The sequence below is a fragment of the Nyctereutes procyonoides genome, unplaced genomic scaffold (genome assembly GCF_905146905.1).
Source record: "Nyctereutes procyonoides isolate TBG_1078 unplaced genomic scaffold, NYPRO_anot_genome, whole genome shotgun sequence".
In the NCBI taxonomy this organism is placed as follows: domain Eukaryota; kingdom Metazoa; phylum Chordata; class Mammalia; order Carnivora; family Canidae; genus Nyctereutes; species Nyctereutes procyonoides.
The window spans coordinates 14,019,710-14,043,545 of record NW_026575024.1 but is presented as its reverse complement, the minus strand read 5'-3'; the positions used below and the strand labels follow the sequence as shown (position 1 = coordinate 14,043,545).

The following is a 23,836-nucleotide window of genomic DNA, read 5'->3' as shown; positions in this document are numbered from 1 at the left end:
TGGTCTTACCTGGCTGGCTGGACCCCAGCGAGCATTAGGATCTTGAGGGCGATTCTCCGGTGCAGGTTCCACTCCTCAATGGCACTGGCCATGATCAGCCCGCTGAGGAAGAGGAAGTTGGTGTCCAGGAAGTACTGGGGGCAGACTTTGTTGGAGGGCAGAATGCCCAAGAAGGGGAAGAGGATGATGGGCAGCAGGGCCGTCACCGAGAGGGGCAGGGCTTCTGTGCACCAGTACACCGCCATGAGCAGGATGACAAACAGGCAGCGGCCTTCCTGCGGGGAATGTGGGGGTGAGATGCAGCTCAGAAGGGTCAGTGGAGCCCTGAGTGGTAGAGGGAGAAGAGATCCTGGGGTAGCACCCATCAAGGTGTGTTCCACAGGGAAGCTATGGAGAGGATGAGCACCCAAAGTTTTGACCTTGAGCAGATAACATCACCTATCTAAGCCTCATTTTGCTCAACTATACAATAGGAAGGCAATATCTGTATATTTTATAAGACTGTTCGAGGATTAAATGAAATATTCCATTGGGTTAGAAGTAGACCCCAAGATGAGCATGAGTGTGAAAATAGTTTACTTGAGGGTGGATCCCAGAAAGTTCTGGAAGGACGACAACAGAGAAGTGAAACAGAAGGAAGCCAATACAGACAGTGTATTAATGGGAAGAACACCCCTGTGGCCAGTTGAGGCTCAATCCTGATGGGGGCCCCTGAGAGAGAGTGTAGATCATGCTTCAGGGTTGTCCTTCCGGGAGACAAGGGAGGTGGCTTTTTACCTGCCAACTCCTGGCCATCACTGGTTGAAGGCTGCTCCTGAGAGCATTAATTCCCCCAAACTTCTTGCCTGCCCTGCATAGAGTGAGAGAACACACCAGTACAGAGCATCTCAGGTTCAGTAGGAGGCCACTGGCACGTGCAGAATGGCGAGTGCCAATGGAGATGTGGAGAGAGCACCAGTAGCAGTTACCACACCCATGCACAGCACTTACACAATGCCCAACACAGAGCACACACTCTGTTAACAGTAATAATAATAAGCAATATCTGTGGGGCTCTAAAGTACTGGGAACGGTTTGATCCTCACAAAATCCCAGAGGAGTAAGTACCCCCATTTTACGGAGCAGAAAGCTGAGATGCAAGGAGGTCACTAGCAAGACAATGATTGTGCAGAACATGTCAATCTGCATCCAGAGCGATCGCTTTTAAACAAGTACCCCCCAACTGTTATTAGCTCAATACTAGAACCTATGACAATTTGACAGGGCAACATTGAAGATTCAGAACAAAATAGCTCAGTGGTTGCCAGGGCTTGGGCAGTAGGTGCATGTATTGGGGAAGGGGGGCTGCAAAGGAGTTCAAGGGAACATTCTGGGGTGATGGAAATGTTCTAGAAACAGGAGTGTTGTAATGACAATGCCTTCACTTCCGTAACATCAGCGTCTCATAAGATCCATCGTCAATAGTGTCTTATTACTATTCACATGGTCACTATTTGAATACAATTTCTTACTGTCCTGACCTTGCTTTCTTACGGTCTTTCAAGGCAATGACCTTGCATGTTCCAGGAAACACAGACTATTTCTTGAATTTGATGCTGTCTGGTACCATTTTATGCTTCTTACTTCTTACTCACAGTAGGTTTGGTTGACTTTATTCAGTGTCCACAAGAAATTGAACTGAATTCCATCCTAACAGAACATGGCATCGGCTACATGCAGACACTAGGACTAGTTAATCCATTACCAGATGGGCAAGGGCAGGATCCGAGGGACTGACGGCTTTGGCAGCAATCCAAGCAAAGATTACCAGTGCCTAGGGTCTGGGAGAGTGGTAGCGGTAGTGAGAAGTGATCAAATTCAGGGTGTATTTCCAAGGGAGAGCCTGACAGCTTTGCTGAGGATCTGCTGGGTTGTGTAAGGGAGAGAGGGCAACCAGGAGGAATTCTAGTTGTTGGCCTCAGCAGGGGGAAGAAGGATGTAGTCACTTACAAGCTGGGAAGACTGTGGGATATATCCATACCCATTTGCATACCTTGAGAAAATGCATCCTGTTTTCTCAAGAACCTGGCTGGGAGTTGAGACCAGGAAAATGAGTGAGACAAAGAGACTCCCTTGAGCCAGCAAATCTGACCATGCCAATTATAGAAGATTCTCGGTGGCTAGTTGTTCTCAAACTTGAGTGATCCTCGCAGACTCAGTCTACCAAGTCTCCCTCGAGCAGAGGTTTGCTGCTAAGTGTTTAACAGCTGGCTCTCTGAAAAGCTCTGTATGTGTGTATATGTGTGTGTGTGTAGAAATTTTTGATTACTATTCAGTGTGGTTAGAAGTCACTCATGTCATTGACCCATGAATTCAGTTCTACTATGAATGTCAGTTTATCTTTTTATTTACGCTAGTGATTAAGACAAGAAGGAAACAATGAAGTATGTCAGAAATTCACTTGTTCACCAATGATGGGAGTGACTTCTGTACTGAATCAAATGATAGTTTTCAAATACTGGCAGATACTTCTTCATTTTGGGGTGTGTGTGCATAATGTGACCATGGTAGACGCAACATATTTTAAGTTTAATCTGCACTAGTAGCATTTTCATCACTTTCTTAAATCTAGACAAGCAAGGGGCTCCTGGGTGGCTCAGTTGGTTAAGTGTCTGACTCTTGATTTTTGCTCAGGTCATGATCTCAGGGTTGTGAGATCGAGCCCCACATTGGGCTGGCGGTGGGCATGGAGGCTGCTTAAAATTCTCTCTCTCATCGCTTCTCGGCCTTTGGCTAGATCAAGTGAAATTCTCTCTCTCCCTCTGCCCCCTTGCCCCCCTCAAAAATAAAATAAAATAAAAGTCTAGACAAGCAACAATAGACTAAGCCCTGATTTGCAGTGTTTGCCAACTTCTATGGTATAAATACCTCCACGTAGTTGATTTCAAGCTATCAAGTGAGCACTGAATGAGATAGGCAGAATCACACCACTACATAGTACTTCCTCCATCCATACTGAGATAAATAACACAGATACAGATAATCTCAAGATCTTAGATACTAGTAAAATGATCAGGAAATGGTGAGCTTTGAGTATCTATTACCTTTGTGTTAATATATTGAATTACAAGTTTGTATGATTTCATTTTAAATATCTATGTTCACGACTGGCTAGCAAAATTTATGAAAACTTGACAATCAGATCTGAGAGCTAGGACACATGCTCCAGGACACTGTTGCAGGCTTTCAAGTAGAACATCTGTGCAAATCCCTACCAAGAAATCTGAGTCACGTTCTGTTGCAAACTGGACATTCTTCAACCCATGCTTGGTATCATGTATATTGATACCCATATATCAATACCCATGTACCCATACCCATGTATATGGGTATCAAATATACCCATGCTTGGTATATTTACAAAGGCAAGCCCCAGCAATCATAAAGTCATCCCTGTGTACGTAGGAGTGAATATAAAAGGACTTCATCTCCTCAACATGGAAACTAAGGCTTTACTCATCAGTCTTAAGTATGGCTGTTTTATGTGGCAATTGGGGGATGCTGATACATGTTTTCAGATCCATAGTATGGAAAATAAAATGAGCTTTATAGTACACACGAAACAGGCTGGCCTTGTGGTAAAACTATTAATGAAGCTAAATGGACAGTTAATGCCCACCGAAAGAAATTCATGAGAGGAAGGCAGCTGATATTTAAGCCACCACATTTTGTAATGCAGATTTTTTCCATGAAAGATTTCTTAAACTATTACTTTTAAGAAGGCATTTAGTCTCTTGTAATATATATGTATACTGCTACATTGTACAGAATCTGTACTTCTGTTTGGTGTGTAATATACCAGTTAGTTTTATATAATATCCTCATAAACTATTCTAATTTTTGAGAGAAACACGCAAAAAAGTGTAGATTGATCATCTGTATATTAATGGACAAAACAGTAAGCTTTATAAAAAGTTATTTTTGGTAAATGGTAAAGAATTTGGAGTGGAATGTAATGAAATTAAAATATAGCTTTGGTATAACTTTGTGTGTCATTTCAAAATATACTGGAAGTCAACATATTTGAATAAAAAATATATTTTCTACTTAAAAAAATGCAACTATTTTTTAAAAATAAACTACTATTTTCTGTCATAATGCAACTATTTTTTAAAAATAAACTACTATTTTCTGTCAAGTCTTACTGCTGGCTCAGGAATACATGCCACAGCTTATTTTATATATACCACCTGACAGACCGACAGGTATCCTGGCTTAGAAGACATATGTCTACCTTAGCTCAGGCTTCTATAACCAAATCCCATGGGCTTAGTGGCTGAAACAACAGACATTTACTTCTCACGGTCCTGGAAGCTGGAAAATCTAAGATCAAGGTGCCAGCACATTTGGGTTCTGGTAACAGCTCTCTTCCAGGCTTATAGATCCCATCTCCTTATTATGTCCTCACCTGGTCCTTACTTGGTATGCGCACGCAGAAAGCTCTCTTTCTCCAAAGGCTATAATCCCATTACGGGGTCCCACTCTCATAAACTGATCTAATCTTATAGTTTCAAAAGGACAATATAGGGGTTATATGAACGACTTTCTACCATTAACTTTGATAACCTAGAAGAAATAGAAAAACTTTTCGAAAAACATAACTTATTCAAACTATTAGAAAAAGAAAAAGCCGAATGTTTCAGTATCTATTAAAGGGGCAAAATCAAGCATCATCATTTTTTTCCTGGGAAAAAAAAAAAAACTTCAAAAAAAGGCCTGCTGGCTTCAGTGGTAATTCTACCAAACATTTAAGGAATAAAAAAATACACATCTGGGCAGCCCCAGTGGCGCAGTGGTTTAACGCCGCCTGCGGCCTGGGGTGTGATCCTGGAGACCCTGGATCGAGTCCCACATCAGGCTCCCTGCATAGAGCGTGCTTCTTCCTCTGCCTGTGTCTCTGCCTCTCTCTCCTCTGTGTCTCTAATGAATAAATAAAATCTTAAAAAAAATACACATCTTACATAAGTTCTTCCAAAGAATAGAGAAACGAGATACAATTCATTTTATGAGGTCAGGGTAACCCTGTTACTCTCTTACCCTGACGAGGGCATTGAAAAGAGTAATGCTTGAGCATGATGGGACTTGCAAAGCCATCTGGGAAACCAGTTTCCTTGTCTCTCCTGCCTCTCATCACCATGCAAAAGAATTATGGAGACGATGACAACCAAAAACACCAACATTTTCATGTATTAACTCATTCAATGATGGGTACTAATACTATCCTCTACTTCATCCGCATTATAGCGGAAGATCGTCCCCTACTAAAAACACTTTAGAGCAACTGCAGGAGAGAAAAAAATAAATAATAAATAATAAAATAAAATAAATAAACTTGCTTTAGAGCGATAATTCACATACAATCAAGTATATCCATTGCTAAGTATCCAGTTTGAGGTTTAACAAGTGTACATACCCACAATCCATCCCAATCAAGATAGAGAATGTTTTTGTTACCCCACAAAGTTTCCTTTTGCCCTTTCTTGGTCAATCCTCATGCCCCTTTGAAAACACTGCTGATTTCCTCTCTCTCTTTTTTTTTTAAAGATTTTATTTATTTATTCACAAGAGACAGAGAGACAAAGAGGCAGAGACACAGGCAAAGGGAGAAGCAAGCTCCATGCAGGGAGCCCGACGTGGGACTCAATCCCGAGTCTCCAGGATTAGGCCCTGGGCCGAAGGCGGCGCTAAACCACTGAGCCACCCAGTCTGCCCTGTAATTTCCATCACTGGAAGCTGGTATTGCCTGTCCCTGGACTTAAATGGAATTGCACAGGATGTACTTTTGTACTTTTTGCTTGGTACAAAGTCTACGAGATTCATCCACGTGGTTGTGGGTATCAGCAGTCCACTCTTTGTTACTGTTGGGTAGTATTCCACTGTGTGACTATACCACCGTTGGTTTGTACCTCCTTCTGCTGATGGACATTTGGATTGTTTCCAGTTTGGAGCAATATGAGTAAAGCTGCTGTGAACATACAAATGCATCTGTTTTGGGGGTGATACCCTATGCATCCTTTTGTTCAGGGTACATATATGACACATTATGTAATGGGGGCAGGAATGAGGGATTACTGATAAATTCTGGCTCTAAGGGATTGCCTTTCAAAGGCTCCAAGTCCCAGGCCTGTTTTCTCCTCCTTCCTCTTCTTCCCTCCCGCTCTCTCTGTTTCACTCTCTTCTCTCTACTCACTCCGACTCCTCCCTCCCTTGGTGCTTTCACCAAGATGTCAACACCAGTCCTTTGCGGAGGAACAGATAACAGCACATGTCGGCTGGGGAGGTGACCCAAGGAGAGTGGCAGGAATTGGGAAGTTGATCCTTGGCCGGCATGGGGGCTTTGCCAGTAAGTGGGTCAAGAGTGTGTTTCATTACCTCGCTGGTTAGTTAGGGCTTGGAGCAGGGCCGAGGTGACCCCAAATAACTTCCCTGCCCTAGCTGGGCTTCCTGTGGGCAAATGGATTCAGAATTGCCAGTTGGATGCCAGACATCTGGTGGGGAATTAATACGTACTCCTGCTCTTCATCCCCCACCCCCCCCGCCCCCGAATCCCTGTCAGGCTTGGAGGACAGCACTGACTCCGAGAGCAAAAATCTCCCAGGAGGCTTGGGGGCAAGGCCTGGAGAGCGGGCGCCCATACACACTGAGTGGTGGGCTCTCAGAGATCGGGCAGGCCGAACCAGTTCCCACCTCCAGGTCTTTGCACCTGCTGTCCTCTCTGCCGGGGCCCCTCCACCCCCATCTCCGTCCAGCTGGCTCCTGCTGGTTGTCTGACCCTCATCTCAAAGGTCACCTCTTCAGGGAGTCCCTCTCTGGCCACACTATCGATTGTGGTCAGCTTCCCATTGTCTGGCCTTGTTCTTGTCAAGCACTTCCCAATCGCTGAAGTACTTCTCTTTTGTTGCCTTATTCCCCCCTTTCATCCACCAGACCATGAGCTCCATACAAACATGACCCTTGTCTTTATTTGTTCACCTCTGTCTCCGGGGCCTCAAGGGCAGGGGACAGCTTAAGGAGTGAAGTGGGTTGGCGGAAGAAAAAAAAAATCACATCATTTTCTTGAGTCTGATTTGCACCTCTGGCAGTGCCGTTGTTTTAGTAGCAGGGAGATGGCTCTCACTTGACAATAAATCACAGCTGGCACTAGGCCTCAGCGTCAGGAGTGCAATAGGGAGGAGTGGGGACTGTGGCGAATGGGGGCGGGTATAGGTTCCTCAAAGAATAACCACTGCTGCCCAGCTTCTGGTTGTTGTCATTAGAACAGGAACCCCACGATGCCAGATCTCCTGATTTTTCAAAAAAAGCTCAAAACCATGCTTTTATGTGAAATCTCAGTTTTAAAAAGATTTGCTTAAGAGGAAAGTACAGGCAAAAAAAAAAAAAAAAAACACACAAAACCCCATCTGCAAGCAGTATCAACCCCATGGTCACCGCATTTCGATCTCCGGTCTAAATGGTTTTAATTGGTATAACATTCCAGTAAAGTGCTCACACACACACAATTTCGAATCTAATGTCAAGTTGTTCACAGAACAAGAGGAATCATGGGAGGCTATATTAAAAAATCTCTGCTCCACGTTAAAATTCCTGTCTTATAGGCATAGAAACTGAGGTTTGGTGAGGAGCAGTGATCTCTTGAGGACCATGCAGAGCACCAGAGCAGAGGTCACCGCACCCAGGTCTGGTTACCACTTAAATGGTGGGCCAGGGAGTGGGGTCCAGGCAGATCCACGATTTTACTCCAGCCCACAGCACCTCTGTGCCCGCTCTGCCTCTTCACTCCACCACCCCCTCCTCCCCTTTCATGAACTCAGACCAGCCACTTGGACGCATGGAAGTTTGGCCTGCAAACAGAGACTCCTTGATCCTTCAAAGGCAGATTACGGTAGAAGCATCGAGTCACATGATCCCAGGGCCTTGTTCCTTTGAATTTTAACTTCTGAAGTTGAGGTTGGGGCAGGTGTCTGATCCTGCAGAAATTCATTTTCTGGGTCATCTCCAAGTCAGCAATTTGCCCCTTTGCCGCTTTGCTCTGTCCAGAGGCTCCGCTTCAGGAGATGGAATCTTGCTGAGGTAGCCCAGGATAGATGGAATCATGGCTTCTGGTGAAATAGCTCTTGGCGACCCGGCCCCTCCCCTGTGCCTTTAGAAGCTGGCACCGCTCGGCTGAATCCTCCAGGAGTGGATGAGCCTGATGCAGGCCACAGCCTGGGGAGACAGGTGCCGGCAGCTCTTGCAGATCCTGATTATCAAGGTTGACACAGCAGCCAGATTTTGGACGAACCTGACGTGGAGGGGGTTGGGGGATGCTGAAATGGAAGGGAAAAGAATGCCAAGGAAATCTCCAGAGCTGGGCCGTCCACACACAGAGCTTCTGCCCACACCTGGCTATAGGTGTTTGAATTCATTAAAATTGAATGAAATTTGGGATTCCAGTTTCTCGGTCCCGGGAGCCACAGTAGCTCAGTAGCTCAGTAGCTACTTGAGACTAGCATCCACCACTCTGAATAGAGCAGATAAGAACATTTCCATCATCAGAAAATTCTGGTGGACAGAGTTGCTCATTTGGCCTAAGGCCCAGGAAGTCTGGGTGTGGTGGCTCTGCTACAGAATCCGAAGGCCACTGAACCCCCTAAGTGTGAGTTCCTTCACTTGCAGATCGAGAAGAATATGGTACATCCCAGGGGACCCCATTAGATAGAGTGTGCGCGAGAGCACTTGCAATATGTACTTGACCCGCAGGCTGCTGGTCTTAGGAGTGAGATTACGAATACACTTCTATTTCTTCATTATATGCCTTACTTTCCAAATTTCAACCACAAATATGGTATTTTCTTAGAGAAGACATTCTCTGAATACACCAGTAATATATCTGTAAAACTCTGGGGTTGCACTTTCTTTCTCCGAGGATTACTAGATATTTCATTGTTAGTGGAAATTTGAGGCCAGCCTGATTTCTTCCTCTGTATAGCTCACCTGAAGTTTTTGCCTTGATATCCATAAGATTTTTTTTTTTATGATAGTGACACAGAGAGAGAGAGAGGCAGAGACATAGGCAGAGGGAGAAGCAGGCTCCATGCAGGGAGCCCGACATGGGATCGATCCCGGGTCTCCAGGATCGCGCCCTGGGCCAAAGGCAGGCACCAAACCGCAGCGCCACCCAGGGATCCGATATCCATAAGATTTTTTGTTTAAACCCGCCAGTCCATTAATGCACCATGAAATAAATAAATAAATAACATTTATATATATATATCGGTGTTGATGAGACTATAAGTTTTTTTTCTGGGACACAAAATCCGCATATGTTTTACTTTCGTCTTAGGGAAGTTTTCCATTATTAAAGATTCTAATACAGATGGTCCCCAACTTTCGACGGTTCAACTTCTGCTTTTTCTTTTTTTTTTTTAAAGATTTTATTTATTTATTCATAGAGATGCAGAGAGAGAGAGAGGCAGAGACACAGGCAGAGGGAGAAGCAGGCTTCATGCAGGGAGCCTGACATGGGACTCGATCCAGGGTCTCCAGGATCAGGCCCTGGGCTGCAGGCGGCGCTAAACCGCTGCGCCACTGGGGCTGCTCAACTTCTGCTTTTTCTGCGTGAGGATGGCACGCAAAAGCAACACACATACGGCAGAAACCATACTTTGAATTTTGATCTTTTCTCGGGCCAGCAATAATCAGTGATGCCCTCTCATGCTCTTAATAGATGCTGGGCAGCAGCCACGGGCACGCAATCCCAAAGGGCAACCACCCATGCACCCGCACCATCATGCACCCATGCAACCATTCTGCTTTCCATTTCAACACTCGGCATTACATGACTCTGCCCAACTATAGGCTAACGCAGTGTTCCAAGCACTGTTTAGGGCAGGAGAGGCTGGGCTGGGATGTTCGGTAGTTTAGGTGTAGCAGATGCATTGGTGACCTGCGATATTTCCAACTTACAATCAGTTTGTCGGGATGTAACCCTGCTGGAAGTGGAAGAAGAGCTGCACTGTCTTCTGTTCTATTTCTTTATTTCGAGCAATGCCAATTATGCATTAGTTGGGTTTCCCTTGTATACCACACTGGTCATTTCCTCTCCTCCTTTCTTACTTTTTTTCCCACTTCATCTTGCTCTATCTTCTTCAGCCTGCATATCATGTCCCTGAGTATGTTTTTATTTTATATTTTATATATTTTTTTTCTGACTATGTGTTTAACCTGCCTCCATCTTGCTGTTTCTAATATGGCTTTTATAATAGAGCAGCTGTATTTTTCTCTTCCCTCTCCTTCCAGAACCCTGCTTTCTTCACGTCCTTCTATTTTTCACTGCCTCTCCTTTGACCCTTTTATTTCACATCTTGAGATTTGTATGAGGAAGGCCATGATTTCTTAATTTTTTTTCATATTTCACAGAGAAATGTCTGTTCCACAGTTTCTCCTCCTTGATAACACAGCTCTTCCAGTATTCATTCCTTATTTACTTTGTATTTGATATTCTCTGTTATCTTATTTCTCATACTGCCTTCCTGCAGGTCCCATGCTGGCTCCTCATCACAGAACAGGGCAGGGGGCCATTCTTCTCAGGTGAGTTCTTTGTGAAAGGTGAGTGTGAGGAGAGGGGCTGGAGGGGAAGCGGAGGCAGCAGGGGTCTAGGCATTGGCAGCACTGATCTTCCCAGAACCCTGTCTCACCAGCACTGCCTGAAATATGTCTCCACTCTAAGCAAGAATATCATAGTTCTTTGGTGTCTCTTTGAGCTTTACATCACTTAAAAAAAAAAAGATTTTATTTATTCATGAGACACACAGAGAGAGGCAGAGACATAGGCAGAGGAGAAGCAGGCTCTATCCCAGGACCCCGGGATCAGGACTTGAGCCAAAGGCAGACCCTCAACCACTGAGCCACCAGGCGTCCTGAGCTTTACAACTCTTTGACTAAGAAAGTGAGAACCATTGCAGCCACACAGTGGGGCGCTATCGATCCTTTCTCTTCCGCCTGCCACCTGAACATCTCGCTTTGTGCCCAGGATCTTCAAGCCTCCTCATCCAGTTCATCTGAACTCTGTATTGTCACATGTGTCTTGGGGACACTGCCTTCCCCACTGTGCATGCCTCAGGCTTTGCCAGCATTCATAAAGGGCTCAGAAAGTTTGAAAAATACTTCAGAAGTCTGGATGCTGCCCAGGAACTGCTGAGGCTCGCGTCACTCCCGGCCTCCTGCAATGTGGCCCAAACCCCACCACCAGCGTCCGCCTGTCTTCACACCCTGGGGATGGCACTGCGAACTGGCGTCTTTCCTCAGGATGGCAGGTTCCTCTCTCTCTCTGCTGCTCTGTTGCTGTTTTCAGACTGCTTCAAAAAGGTGAATGGTACAGAAAAGTCTGGATCCCAGCACCTTGAACCAGAAGTGCCTTCCACCTAGGGCTTTGGTCATCAGAAAGGGTTGTCCTGCCTTTTTGCTTATTTATATTTATACGCGCAGAAGAAGTAGCACAGGCTCTGGAATCAGCCAAGCCTGAGTTAGAACTGCAGTACTTCCATACTCTGGCTGTGTGATCCAGGTATCCAACTGGCCTCAGCCTCAGTTTCCTTATCTGCTGTAGGCACGTAATAATAGCACCTACTTTGGAGAGTGATTTCTATTTACACCTGGAGAGAATAAGATAACCACTGACCCAGTGAAAGTTATGTGAAAACACTCAATAAATATGAGCTGTTGTTATGTTTTCTTTGTTCTTAGTAATCATGGAGTGATGGTGTTACTACATTCTTAATAACACAAATTTAATTTCTTGGAATTAGGCTTCGGAAATGCTGTTCTTAATTCTTAAAAAAAAAAATCTTAAAATACGAGAGAATGGGCCTGAGATCATTTAATTCAGTGGTTCTCAACAGGGGGTAATTTTGTCCCCTGAAGGACATTTGTCTGGGGACATTTAGGGTTGTCATGATGGGGAGGGTGCTTCTGCTGTCTAGTGGGTAGAGGCTTGGATGCTGCTGAACACCGGCCAATGCATAGCACAGCCCCCCAAGAGAGGATTATTTGTTTTTGTTTTCAGTACTGTCAACGTCATTAGCATCAGGGTTGACACGCCCTGGTCTACACTTCCCCCAGTACAATGGTCATCCAGAGAAGGAGAGTGTCTTGCCTGAGGTCACACAGCGAGTACAAGGGAAGGACTTATCTTACCTTGTTTCATTGAAAGACTGCTGCCTTGAGCTTTACCAGGCAGGGGATTTGGGAGCAGGGCTGGAAGGGGTGAGGCAAGTGCCCCATCTGACAGCAAGCCCAGCTTAAACATTGCTCCCTGGGTGCCTCACCAGGCTTACGCTGGTCCCTGCCCTGGGTGGGAGCAAGAACGGGGGCCACGGGGTTGGTCAGGACGGTCCCTGACCCAGACCTTGTCATGCCAAGCTAGCCTCGGCATTTCTTACAGGAAGCCTTATAATCCCCCCACCAAGGAAATCTCAGCTTCTTGGGTTTAGCCAATCCATTACTACAGGGATTAAAGTCTGCAGACAAAATACGAAGAGATGAGGTGGGGGAGAAAGAAAAAAATGCCATGTCAGGTGGTTAATTTTTGAGCTGGGGAATGATTTTCCAGGCAGACACAAGGCCATTTTTTTCCATTGCCCCCAAGCTTGCCCTCCCGCTTGCCCCGGCAAATGTTCTCTGAGGCCAGGGCAGGAGCGGTGCAGAAACCACCCCCCCAACCCCACCACCATCCCTCCTGTGCCCCATCTCCCTACTGAACTGCGGCAGGCGTTTTCGTCAGGACACTGAGCCATGGCCAGGCTCCCAGCGGGCACCAGCGGTGGCTCCCTGCCAGGCAGAGAGCGGCTTGGCCAGCCCATCAGGGAGTAGGACTGAGGCCAGCAGCCCCCGGTGGTGCCCTCCAGCTAAAGGCCCACTAAAGGCCCATTCCCTAAGGGGGTGCAGGGCAGACTGTGGGAAGCCCCAAACTCTAGAAAGGCAGAAGCGATGCCTTAAACCGCTCAGTGTTCTCTCATGACCCCCAGCACAGTGCCCGTGCAGTGAACAGAACCCTTGCAGCCACTGGGGGCTAGAAGCTTCGTAGCTCAGACACTAGCTACTGGTGTGAGTGACCTCAAGCAGGCCACCTCCCCACTCAGAGCCTCAGTGTGCACACAGATAACATGAGAGCGATGGCATCACAGTCACCAGGGTGGTCCGGCACCTGGAGGATGACCAGCCCCCAAGAGGCAGGAACGGTTGGGATCAGCAGAAGTAGCAGCGCACAGGGAGTTAGGACACAGTGGTGGAAATCTGGGCCTGGCCCCAAAAAGCAGAGGACCCTAGGAGTCATGCTCTTGGCATCCCGAGCCAGAGTGCTTGGGTTCACATCCTGCCTTGACTGCCTCCTGGAGTAGGTGGTTTAGCTCTATGCCTCAGTCTCCTCATCTGTAAAATGGGGATGATGATAATGATAAGAATTTCAACTCCCGGAGTTATTGTTACAGGGATTGAGTAAGTTAATGTAGATAACGTGCTGGGAGCCACACCTGGCACCAAGTCAGCGCTTCACAAAACATGACCCACTGCTGACTAGGTCTGTTTCCCTGAGCTCATTTCTTGCCCCTGTTGCTTTTCTGTTACTTTCCTACTCTTGGAAACTAGAAATTTCCTCCCAAGGATCTGCGAGGTACTTCAGGTCTGCCAAGTAAGGATGAAGGCAGTGATTCTGGGTGACACACAGACATGGATCCCAAAGGGAAGAGAGTTTGGAGCACACACACACCACTGGCCCCCCAGGGAAAGGGAAAAGACCTGGTCAAGCAAAACAAGAGAGAACCCAAGAAACAGAGTTGCATCTAGGCCTGCGGCCTCCACTTGCAAAGGGGGAGTTAACCAAAGCAGGCGAGGCCCAGGGGTGCAAGGCCGCCAGGAATCGCATAGTTCTGGGGGTGAAGCCTGGTCTAGCACTCAACCAGCTGCAAGCTCTGGACAGACAGGTGTCCCTTCTGGGCCTCTGGGTCCTCATCAGTACATCAGGAGGCATGTTACGCCATCCTCAGAGAACTGGGAGAGAGATCAAAGGGAGTGTGGCAGTGGCCCTTCTGTGAAAGCCCCACAGACTGGGGGCACGTCCCCTCTCTCCTCTCTTCTCCCTTCCACTCCCCACCCAGTCTCTCCAGCGACTCTCGCTCATTGGCTCAGAGTGATACCACAGCTGTGGCATTGAGCACTGTTACTGGGCCAGGGAGGTTCCCAGGGATTCCCTTGTTCAACCCTACACACAGCCCCATGAGGCAGCTACAACTGCCGTCCCCAGCCTGCCGTGGCTCAGAGAGCTTGGGTGACTGGCCCAAGGTCACACTGCCTCAGTATGAGCTGTAGATGAGGACCATAAAGCTACCATCTACTGAGGGCTTCCCCTGGCAGCCGCCGAGCACACCCTTGCCATGCATTAACTCACTTGCTCAGCACACAAGCCCGTTTGGAAATGAGAAAACAGGCACCAAGAGGTACCCCCCTTTTGATCCATGGGTGCGCTTCTAGGCAGGGATGGAGTGGGACTCCCTCCATGTGGTCTGAGCCCAGGGCCCTGGACCAGGCCCAGCAAGGAAAATAGCAGTGACAGTAACAGCCAGCGCTTACTCTGCGCGGGTGCTGGGCTGAGCTCCTTTACATGTATTGTGACTTTTGTTCCATATACATTTTGGTATTAAAGAAAACGAAAGGACACTCAACAGAAAAGTACTTTATAAGCCCTGTCTCATCCTCTCTGGGTCTGTTCAGCCTTGAGGATACGCAGAGCTGAGGTTAGTGTGCCCATTTTCCAGAGGAGGAGACTGAGGCTTAGAAGGTTAAGCCGGAAACAAGCCCAGGGTGATCCAGAAGGAAACAGTGGCGGCAGCCCAGAAGTCTGGTCTGGTTTCCCACCAGAGCTCTCCTCTCCTGTGCCTGAAAACAGCCGAGGAAGCAGTTAAGAGCCACCTGTGTCCATCTGGGCCCAAAACTCAAGGGGGGGACCTCCGAGGCCAGCCCCCTCACCCTCCTACCACTCCTCTGGACTGGATTGGTTAGACCCCTGGACTCATTAGCAGATGTTCTAACAAGTTCAAGTTCCTGAAGACATTCATTAAAAGTGTTCCTGGGGCAGCTCACACATCACGGCTGTCCAAGCTTCACTAATCATTTATGAGTGAGATGGCGGGGGGGGGGGGGGGGGGGCATGGGACTCGGGAGGCCCCAGCGGCCGGGCTCAGCCCAAGGGGGATAGAGCACATTGTTCTGAAAAAGAAAGCCACCCACAGCGTGACCTTGGGCAGTTCCTTCCCCTCTCTGGGCCTCAGTGTCCCCATCTGTCCAGAGGGCCCTTCAGTTCCCAATGTGGGGTAGGGGTACACTTAAAGCCCCCCTCAGGGCTTCTCTACCCGCTCTGCCTCTCAAGAGCCCCTCCCCACGTCTTTGGAGGCCTGTACTAACAGGAGCCCTTTCTCTGGCCAAAAGTGAAATCTGGCTTGAAGGCAAGAGGAGGATGTGACTCTAAATCCCAGCTATGCCCTGGAACTTAGTATCTCCATCCATGTTCAGGGGGCCAAGGGCCTGTCTCCTGGGAAGGGTTGTCTTGAGGCCCAGGAAGATCATTTGATGAACACCTGTCATGCTCCTACCTCAGTGCCCTTGCACCTCCGTCCCTTGCTCTTCCTTTATATGTGCTCAGCTTTGTTCAAATATCATCTCCTTCAGGTATTTGTTCAAATATTCCCTCCTCAATGAAACCTTCCTGACTCTACAATTGCACTACCTCCATTGTCAACTCCCCGCTCTGCTTCCCTGATTTTATTCTTATCACCATCTGCCATACCATAGATCTTATTTTTCTGGTTTCTTTTTTTCAATGTCTCCCTCCCTAGAATGTCAGTTCCATAAGTATAAAGACTTGCAACTATATGGTTCACTGCCATGTTCCTCTGGAATAGTAGCTGGCATTGAGTAGGTGCTCAATTAATAGTTTTTGACCGAATGTATTAATCACTTGGGGACAGTGCCTGGCATACAGAAAATAGTCATTTTATTCCACATTCATTCTGGACATATTTATTAAGCACCTACTGTGCGCCAGGTGTTGGAAGGTACATTGGTGAATGAACAAGGTAGACGGGATCGCTGCTTGTAATTTACTATTTGCAGAGCACTTTACTGTTTTCTTTAAAATATGTATTTTATTTATCTGAGAGAGAGAGTGCAGAGAGAGAATGAGTAAGGGTGAAAGGGAGAGGGAGAAGCACATTCCTCACTGAGCAGGGAACCCAATGAGGGGCTCTATCCCAGGACCCTGAGATCACAACCTGAGCCAAAGGCAGCCACCTACCCAACTAAGCCACCCAGGGGCCCTGAGGCACTCTACTGTTAACAAAGTCTTAGTTTCCCTGGATCCTCACGATGGCCACATGAGGTAGGCAGGCCCATTAGACAGATGAGGAAACTGAGTCTGGCACATGCTTTGGTCACTCGTGGAACAAGTTCTTGGTCACACCAGCAGGCAACCCGGGTCAGCTGAGGCCATATCCTGTGCGCCCACTACTTTGCACTAGGAGTCTGTCCTGCTCCTAACACTTTCAATTCTCTACTATTTCCCATCATTCCACTCATACTCTGGTCAAGCAGGCCCTGCTTCAGGCATCCTGGGAGCCCCTGTGGCACACATGGGGAGTTGGAGGAAGCTGGCCCCTGCTGCAGAGGCCTGACCTATGGAGTTTCCAAGCCCCTTTTGACAACGACCCTCTGTTGCCCACAATCCCTCCCTTCTCAGGCTTCTGGGGTTCCAGACTTCAGACTAAGAAAAAGAGGTTTCTCTCTGATAAGCTCTATCTCATTTAATCTCTGCAGCCCTTAGGGAAAAGCTTATTCTGTTTTATAAGGGAGGAAACAGAGGCTCAGAAGACCCAAGAACCCACACAGTGAGGGCGGGGAGGAGGCCAAGAGGACCCAGGAGTAAGCCTCATACTCTGTAAAGCACTTCCAGAGCCTGGATCCCCAAGCTCATTTGTAATGCAAATATTACTACCACTAGTAGTAAAATAACATTAATAGCAACTATTGACCTAGTACCTCTTATGGGCCAGGCACAGCCCCAAATATTCAAGGTATATGAGCCAACACCCTTACGAGGTAGGTCCTATCAGTCCTCATTTTACAGAGGGGGAACTGAGGCACAGAGAGGCTAAGTCGCTTGCCCACGGTCATACAGCCAGGAAGAGAGGGAGCAAGAGGACTCCCGGAAGTTTGGTGTCATGTTGGTGTTCACACTTTCACGACGCTGCCCCTCTCCCCCAGAAAGTGGTTCTGGGAAGGACACGCCAGCCCAGGGATTCCAGGCAGACCCCTCTCCTAAAGGAAAAAAGCCAAGGTCTGGAGGAATCTAGGTCCCCAGAAGAAAAAAAGGTGGGGAGCAGGAAATGGAAACAGGTCTCCTAGGTGGGCGTCAGGTTAGCAGAGGTGAGAAGGTGCCCTCAGAACAGGTCTCAAGCCCCTGGTCCCCCAGCAAGAGGAGGGAGATGACCCTTGAGCAGGGTGCAGCCCCAGGCCTCTGCTGGGCTCCCTGGGCCTGGACACCCCATGTTCTCACCCCAGATGTCAGCGCCCCTCAGATGCACTTGCCAGCCAAGTGCCAACACGTCTAGGTTTGGGGTTCAGCTGTAAAACGCCCTGCTCAGCACCCCCCCCCCCACACACACACACCCCTCACCGAGGTTTTGCTAAGTTCCAGGCCTTTCAAAGAGAAGGGGCCGCAGAGCCGGCGGGGAGAGCAGTGTGTCAGGAGAGGAAGGTGCAAGTGCGAAAGTATGGGGACAAGCAGCAGAGACAAGTGGCAGAGAACAAGGGCCTCTCTTGTTTCTCCCACCGAAGGACCAGTGTGTCGCCCGCTGAGAGCCCTGGGGCAGAGGGGACGAGGGGTCAGCTCCACCCAGCACAGCCAGGAGCAGGCTGGGCGGCAGGGGTATTTCCAAATCCTCCCCAACCGTGAGGCCTCTGCAGCCAGGCTGTGGCCCCCAGGCAAGCATGGGCCCCCAGGCCTGCTTCCTTTTTCTTTTGTTTTTTAAATTTTATTTTATTTATGTATGAGAGAGAGAGAGAGAGAGAGAGAGAGAGAGAGAGAGAGAGAAAGAAAGTCGGAAGAGAGGCAGAGGGAGAAGCAGCGGGGAGCCCCATGCAAGACTGGATCCCAAGTCCCCGGGATCATGACCTGAGCCGAAGGCAGCCGCTCAACCACTGAGCCACCCAGGCACCCTCGGCCTGAGTACTGGACAGAAAATGGGATTTGACTGTGCCTGCCTCACAGGCCGGCTGGGGGATCAAAGCAATGAACACACAGAAGGTGAACTTCTGGAGCACAACACCACGGAAGTTCGGGGCCTGAGGTCGCTGCAGCAGGGGCGTCCCGTGCTGTGGGATGTTTAGCCCCATGCCTGGCCTCTACCCACTCAATGCCAGTCGCACCTCCATCATGTCATGACAACCAGTAATGTCTCCAGACTCTGCCAATTGTCTCCTGTGGAGCAAAATGCTTGAGAATCACTGATTTAAAGCAGTTCCCAGAACCTGGAATGTAGTAGGTGGTTTGCCCATGAAATCAGGTCAAATTTGTTGAGACCTTTACAAACATTATTGGTTATGACACTATCAGGTTATAGATGAGAAAATGGAGGCACAGAGAGGTTAAGTAACTGGCCTAAGATTACACAGCATATTAAAAAGCCAGGATTTGAACCCAAGCAGACAAATCCAAGCTCCCATCCATCATGTATGACCATCCCATGTTAGTTCCTGTCTTCAGAGAGCATCCTGAAACTTCCATACTCCTACTCGGGCCAGGATGACATCTCTGTCTTCTGGAAAGCTCTTCCTGATGTCCCTGACAGCAGGCTACACAATCATTTCCTTTCCCCTTTGCCTCCACCCAACCAGGCAAGAGTGTGGGCCTTTCAACAAGGTAGACCAAAGGTCAAATGCCAGCCCCACTACTCATTCAGTGACTGTGAGGTACTGGGCAAGTGGCCTCACTTCTCAGCCTTGACTTTTCCATCTATAAAATGTGTCCATCACCCCTGCATCACACGTCGTGGCTAAGAGCACAGATTCCAGAGCTAGAATGCCAGGGTCTGCAGCTTCTAAGCCTTGGGAGTGTGGACAAGTGGCTAAATCATTCTGTGCCTCAATTCTCCCATCTGTGAATGTGGGCAAGAGCAGCACTTGCCCCACAGAGCCGTGGTGAGCATAATGAGCTAGCAAGCACATGCTGAGTGCTTTGAATTGGACCTGGCACTTAGTAAGTACTGGAGAGGTGCTGGCTACGACTCTTAGGAGCCTCCTGGGGCACGGATAAAGCATGTGGCCCAGGCCATCAACAAGCTTGAATTCACTTCCTGCAGCCTCCCAGGGACCCCAGCACATTCCTGTAACAGAGCTTATACGGTTGAAATCAAATCCCCATCTTGGCCCAGACTGCTGATAAGGACCCACGCAGGAGAGTAGAGCAAAGGGACAGGCGGGCCAAGAGAGCCCCCAGGCTGGCCAGCAGGGGCCTGTGGTCCCCTCAGCTCTCTTCCCACTTCTTTATCAGCTGGGGATCACTGTTCCGTTCTGTGTGTTGGTGCTTCCCTCTACCCAACAACACAGGCTCATCCCCATTGGTTGCCTCTCGCCCTGTAGGTTTCAAGGACAAGGAGCAGAGCCAAGAGCCTGGTACCCCCATAATGCAGATAAATAGCAACAGCCAGGCTCCTTTCCTGAGCACTTACTCTGTGTCAGATGTTTTGAAGTCTTCCCAGCAGGTAGGCTTTGATATGCCCACTTTGCAGATGAGAAAATTGAGGCTCAGAGGAGGGAAGTGACCTGGCAGGAGGTGCTTTGAACTGTGTCCTGGTGTGTCTCTCCCCTGATGCATCTCAGCGGGAAAGAACAGCTCAGGAACATGGGTGTGACTTGTTCCAGGCCCTAGTCAGGTCTGGCTCCGCTAAGGTGTTGATTCTGTGTCTTCAAGGTCGGGCAAGGGTGGAGGAGGGGGAGGGGAAAGGGAGGGAGGGCAGAAAGTCCTGCTCATCAGTCCAGAGGGCACTGTCCTGTTGCGTCTGGTCGGGAAACGATCTTGCTCCCTGCTGCATCCCCAGGAATCACATCGGCCTGTTTACACACCTGGCAGGAGCTCCAGGAAAGTGGAAAGTTGGCCGGGCCTCAGAGGAGCAGCTCCGAGGCCAAGGGGGCCGTGTGGGCAAAGGGTCAGGCCCGGCCGGAGAGCGTGCAGGGGCAGGGATGAGGGTTCTGGGACCACCTGGCTGGGAGCAGCTGGGAAGGTCCCTCAGGCCCTCTCTGGGCCTCGGTCTTTCCAACTTTAGAAAGGAGAGCCAGAATGCTGCCTCTAGCTCAGGTCTTCCACAAACGCCACAGTCTGGAGTTTCTGAAAATGCATGTCTTCTGAAATCAAGGCCGCCTGGGTTCAAATCCAAGTTAATTCATTCACTGGTCTCCTGAGTACCTACTACATGTCTGGTGCTGTCCCAGGCACGGAGGATGCTGTGGGGAACAAGCTGTGCCCTTCCATTGCCCACTGCCTACTTTTGAAGGCAGACAGCAAATAATGACCATAATTCAGATTGTGATGAATTCCACGAAGGAAATAAAACAGGAGGGTGTAGAGAGTGACTGGTGGGGTAAGGAGGACAAGCATTCTTGAGGAGGGGTAATCCGGGAGGACTCCTCAGAAGAGGGGCTGTTAGGGCTAAGACTTGAATGACCAGAAAGATCCAACTGTGGCAGATCAGCAGCAAGAGCAACCCAGGCAGAGAAAACAGCAAGTGCAAAGGCCCCGAGGCAGGAACAAGCTTGGTGGGTTTGAAGAACCAAAAGAAGGCCTACGAGGCTAGATCACAGTGAGAGAAGAGAAGACTATGGCAGGACCTAATCAAGTGTGTGTTCTAGTTTCTGAATTTGACGCTCTGATATCTTGGGACCTTGATAACTCTGAAAGGTCAGCCCCTCCCAGGGCTAGCTAGTTCCTCGTGATAGTAAATAACTCAGGTGTTTTTCAGATGCAAACCTGCCCAATCCAAAGCCCACACCCACAACCACCTCTCTTATTTGGCTGTCTCCAGGCCTGATCCACCCACTGGCCTTAATCACTGAGGGTCAGGTACCAGACACCTAGGGGACAGCCTGCGTCCCAGAGCCCATTGAAGTGATTTGCACCAGCCAATCCTCAGCTGCTTACCCTGACTTGCCCATTCCTTAAATGCATAATAAACTGCCAGATAGTGATAAGGTAAGGCAGGGAAGAGAATGGAGGATTTTTTTTTTTTTTTTTTTTTTTTTTGGTGGTCAGGAAAAGCCTCTGAGGAGGGTCATCTTTGAGCGGAGTTGACTGAAGTGAGAAAGCAAGGCTTGCAGACATCTGGGGAAAGAGCAGTTCAGACAGGGGCAACTTGCAAGTGCAAAGGCCCTGGGGGTGAGGACAATTTTGAGATATTTAAGAAAGAGGCAAGGTTAATGTGGTAGCAGAGGGAGCAAAGAGGCTAGAGCTCCTGGTAAGTGATCAATGAATATTTGCTGTTTATATTCTCTGTTGAGGGCCAACTGTGATCTGAACAGAAGTAAGGGAGCTTGACCTGGATTCCCCTCACCCCTCACCTAGAAGTTAGGCTCAGAGATTAAATATTGCTAGTTAACACATGATAGCCAGAAGCCTAAGATGGGGATCAGTGGACAAAGACAGGGCGGAAGGTGCTCGCCCTCCACCCTGCCACTCCTTCACCGTGATGCCTCAGGCAACCCACTTGCTTCTCTGGACCGCAGGTACCTCTTGGTGGAAGTTGAGCTAGTATGAGCCCCAAATTCTGAACCGCGGTGACAGGGGCTGTAATAGCAGCAGCTGACATTTACCGAGAGCTTACTACAAGCCAGCACTCAAGCATGAATGCATTTCAGTAGGATTAGACCCAATCTGCATACGAATAAACTGAGGCTCAGGACTGACCATATCAACTAGCTCATTCCACCGAACACCACAAGGGATTCTCCTTCCCCCACAGTCAGCATCAAAGATCTCTCCATGGGGGAGGGGGAGCATGTACAGGATAGACCTCAAAAGAAACAAAATGTATGTGCTTCTGAGATGGAGTGTTTGCAAATAAACCTATCTTTGATCACAAAACCCCCGCAAGGAAAGGACTATGAAGAAATCCGCTTATCAGACCGGGGACTGCGTCAGAGTCAGAGAGTCAGAGAGCTTCGTGCAGGTTTTCTGCGGATTCTTTACTCCTTCTCGGATTCTTTACTCCTTCTCGTTTCTTCCAAAGCCAAGTCTCAGTTTGGTACTAAACTTGTCTTCAACGCCTCTCCTGAGCATTTGCCTCCCTGGGCAACACAGAAAGGATAGGTCTCAGGCCCTCAGCTTCAAGCGGGCAGCGCGTGTAGCCACAATCAACGACACTGGATATTTGCTGCATTTCTTCTATTGGTCATTCGTGATCCTGGTTCCCATATGCGGTCTTGATATTAAATTTTCCTTTTAAGTCACTGGATTTAAGTTTTTTGAAAAGGAGGGGTGAAGGGACGCCTGAGTGGCTCAGTGGGTGAGCGTCTACCTTCGGCTCAGGGTGTGATGCTTGGGGTCCTGAGATCAAGTCCCACATCAGGCTCTCCCCGCAGGGTAGCCTGCTTCTCCCTCTGCCCATGTCTCTCTCTCTCTCTCTCTCTCTCTCTGTGTCTCTCACGAATAAATTTAAAACAATCTTTAAAAAAGAAAAAAGGAAAGGAGGGGCAGGTAGTAAGGCAGCAATAATGTAAAAAATGGGGGGTAGGCATGATAGGAATATAATTAAGTAAGTAATACTGAGCAGGGAAGGGGACCTGGCAAAAATGTTGTGGGCAATGATTTGGATGATGGAAACGAAATCGGATCCTAGTCCATTTTGGGGGTTCCCTGTCCAAGCTCTCTGGGTTCAGTGAGATAAAACAAGTTTAAAGCACTAGGAAGGTACTGGATACATAGGGCTGGATCTATGGGGATTTTCTGGGAAGTCCCGGTTAAGGAAAGACTCAAGGTCTCTAAGAACCCTGGCCATGCTGTCTTCATTTCAAAACCCAGGACCAAGAGAAGTGAACAAAGTAATGTTGAGGAACTGTGTGACTTCAGGAACATTACCTAACTTCTCTGTGCTTTGCTCTCCTCATCTGTAAAATTGGGGATCATCCTTATTCTCTCTTCTTAAGGCTGACGTGAAGAGTAAATAAACAAAATTTGAAAGGTATATAAAACAGTATAGGATAAATGGGGAAAATTTTTTTACTGTTATTATTATAAACTCACACTACATTCAGCACAGCACAGGACAATTTCCATATGTTCTCTTAATTAAGGCTCATAAAGCCCTTGGGGGAAGGTGTGAGTCCTCACTTCACAAATTAGGGAACAGAGGCTCAGAAATGCAGAGCTGCCCATCTGAGTTTCAGAGCCAAGACCCAAATGCAGGCCTTCTCAGTGCTATGGCCTGTGCTCTATCCATCCTTTGACTTCTCTGGGTCTCCGTTGCCCAGGTACGGCTCAGGAGAGGTGAAACAAACCTTGAGCACTGAACTTAAAAGCAGGAAGTTATGGCACAGGTACTATATGATTTCACGGGACCCAAAAAATAACCAGGGAGCGAGGGGATCTTGTGGCCATGTTATCAAGTGAAGAAACTGGAGCCCAAGGTCACAGAGCAAGTATGTGGAATGAGAATCCAGTTCTGATTCCAAAGAGTCAAGACTGGGAATGAAATGACCATTTTCCTCATCATCCACTTAAATC

The 23,836-nt window shown here is 48.2% G+C and overlaps 1 protein-coding gene across 1 annotated transcript in view; it reads right to left on the bottom strand.

The window, feature by feature from the left end:
• The window catches only part of SLC13A3 (solute carrier family 13 member 3), a 77,631-nt gene that overhangs the window by 50,138 nt on the left and 3,657 nt on the right, over nt 1–23,836 (bottom strand). Inside the window, exon 2 of the mRNA XM_055304820.1 lies at nt 10–275. Coding sequence (XP_055160795.1) covers nt 10–275 — 266 coding nt within the window. The remainder of the gene's footprint in view (nt 1–9; nt 276–23,836) is intronic.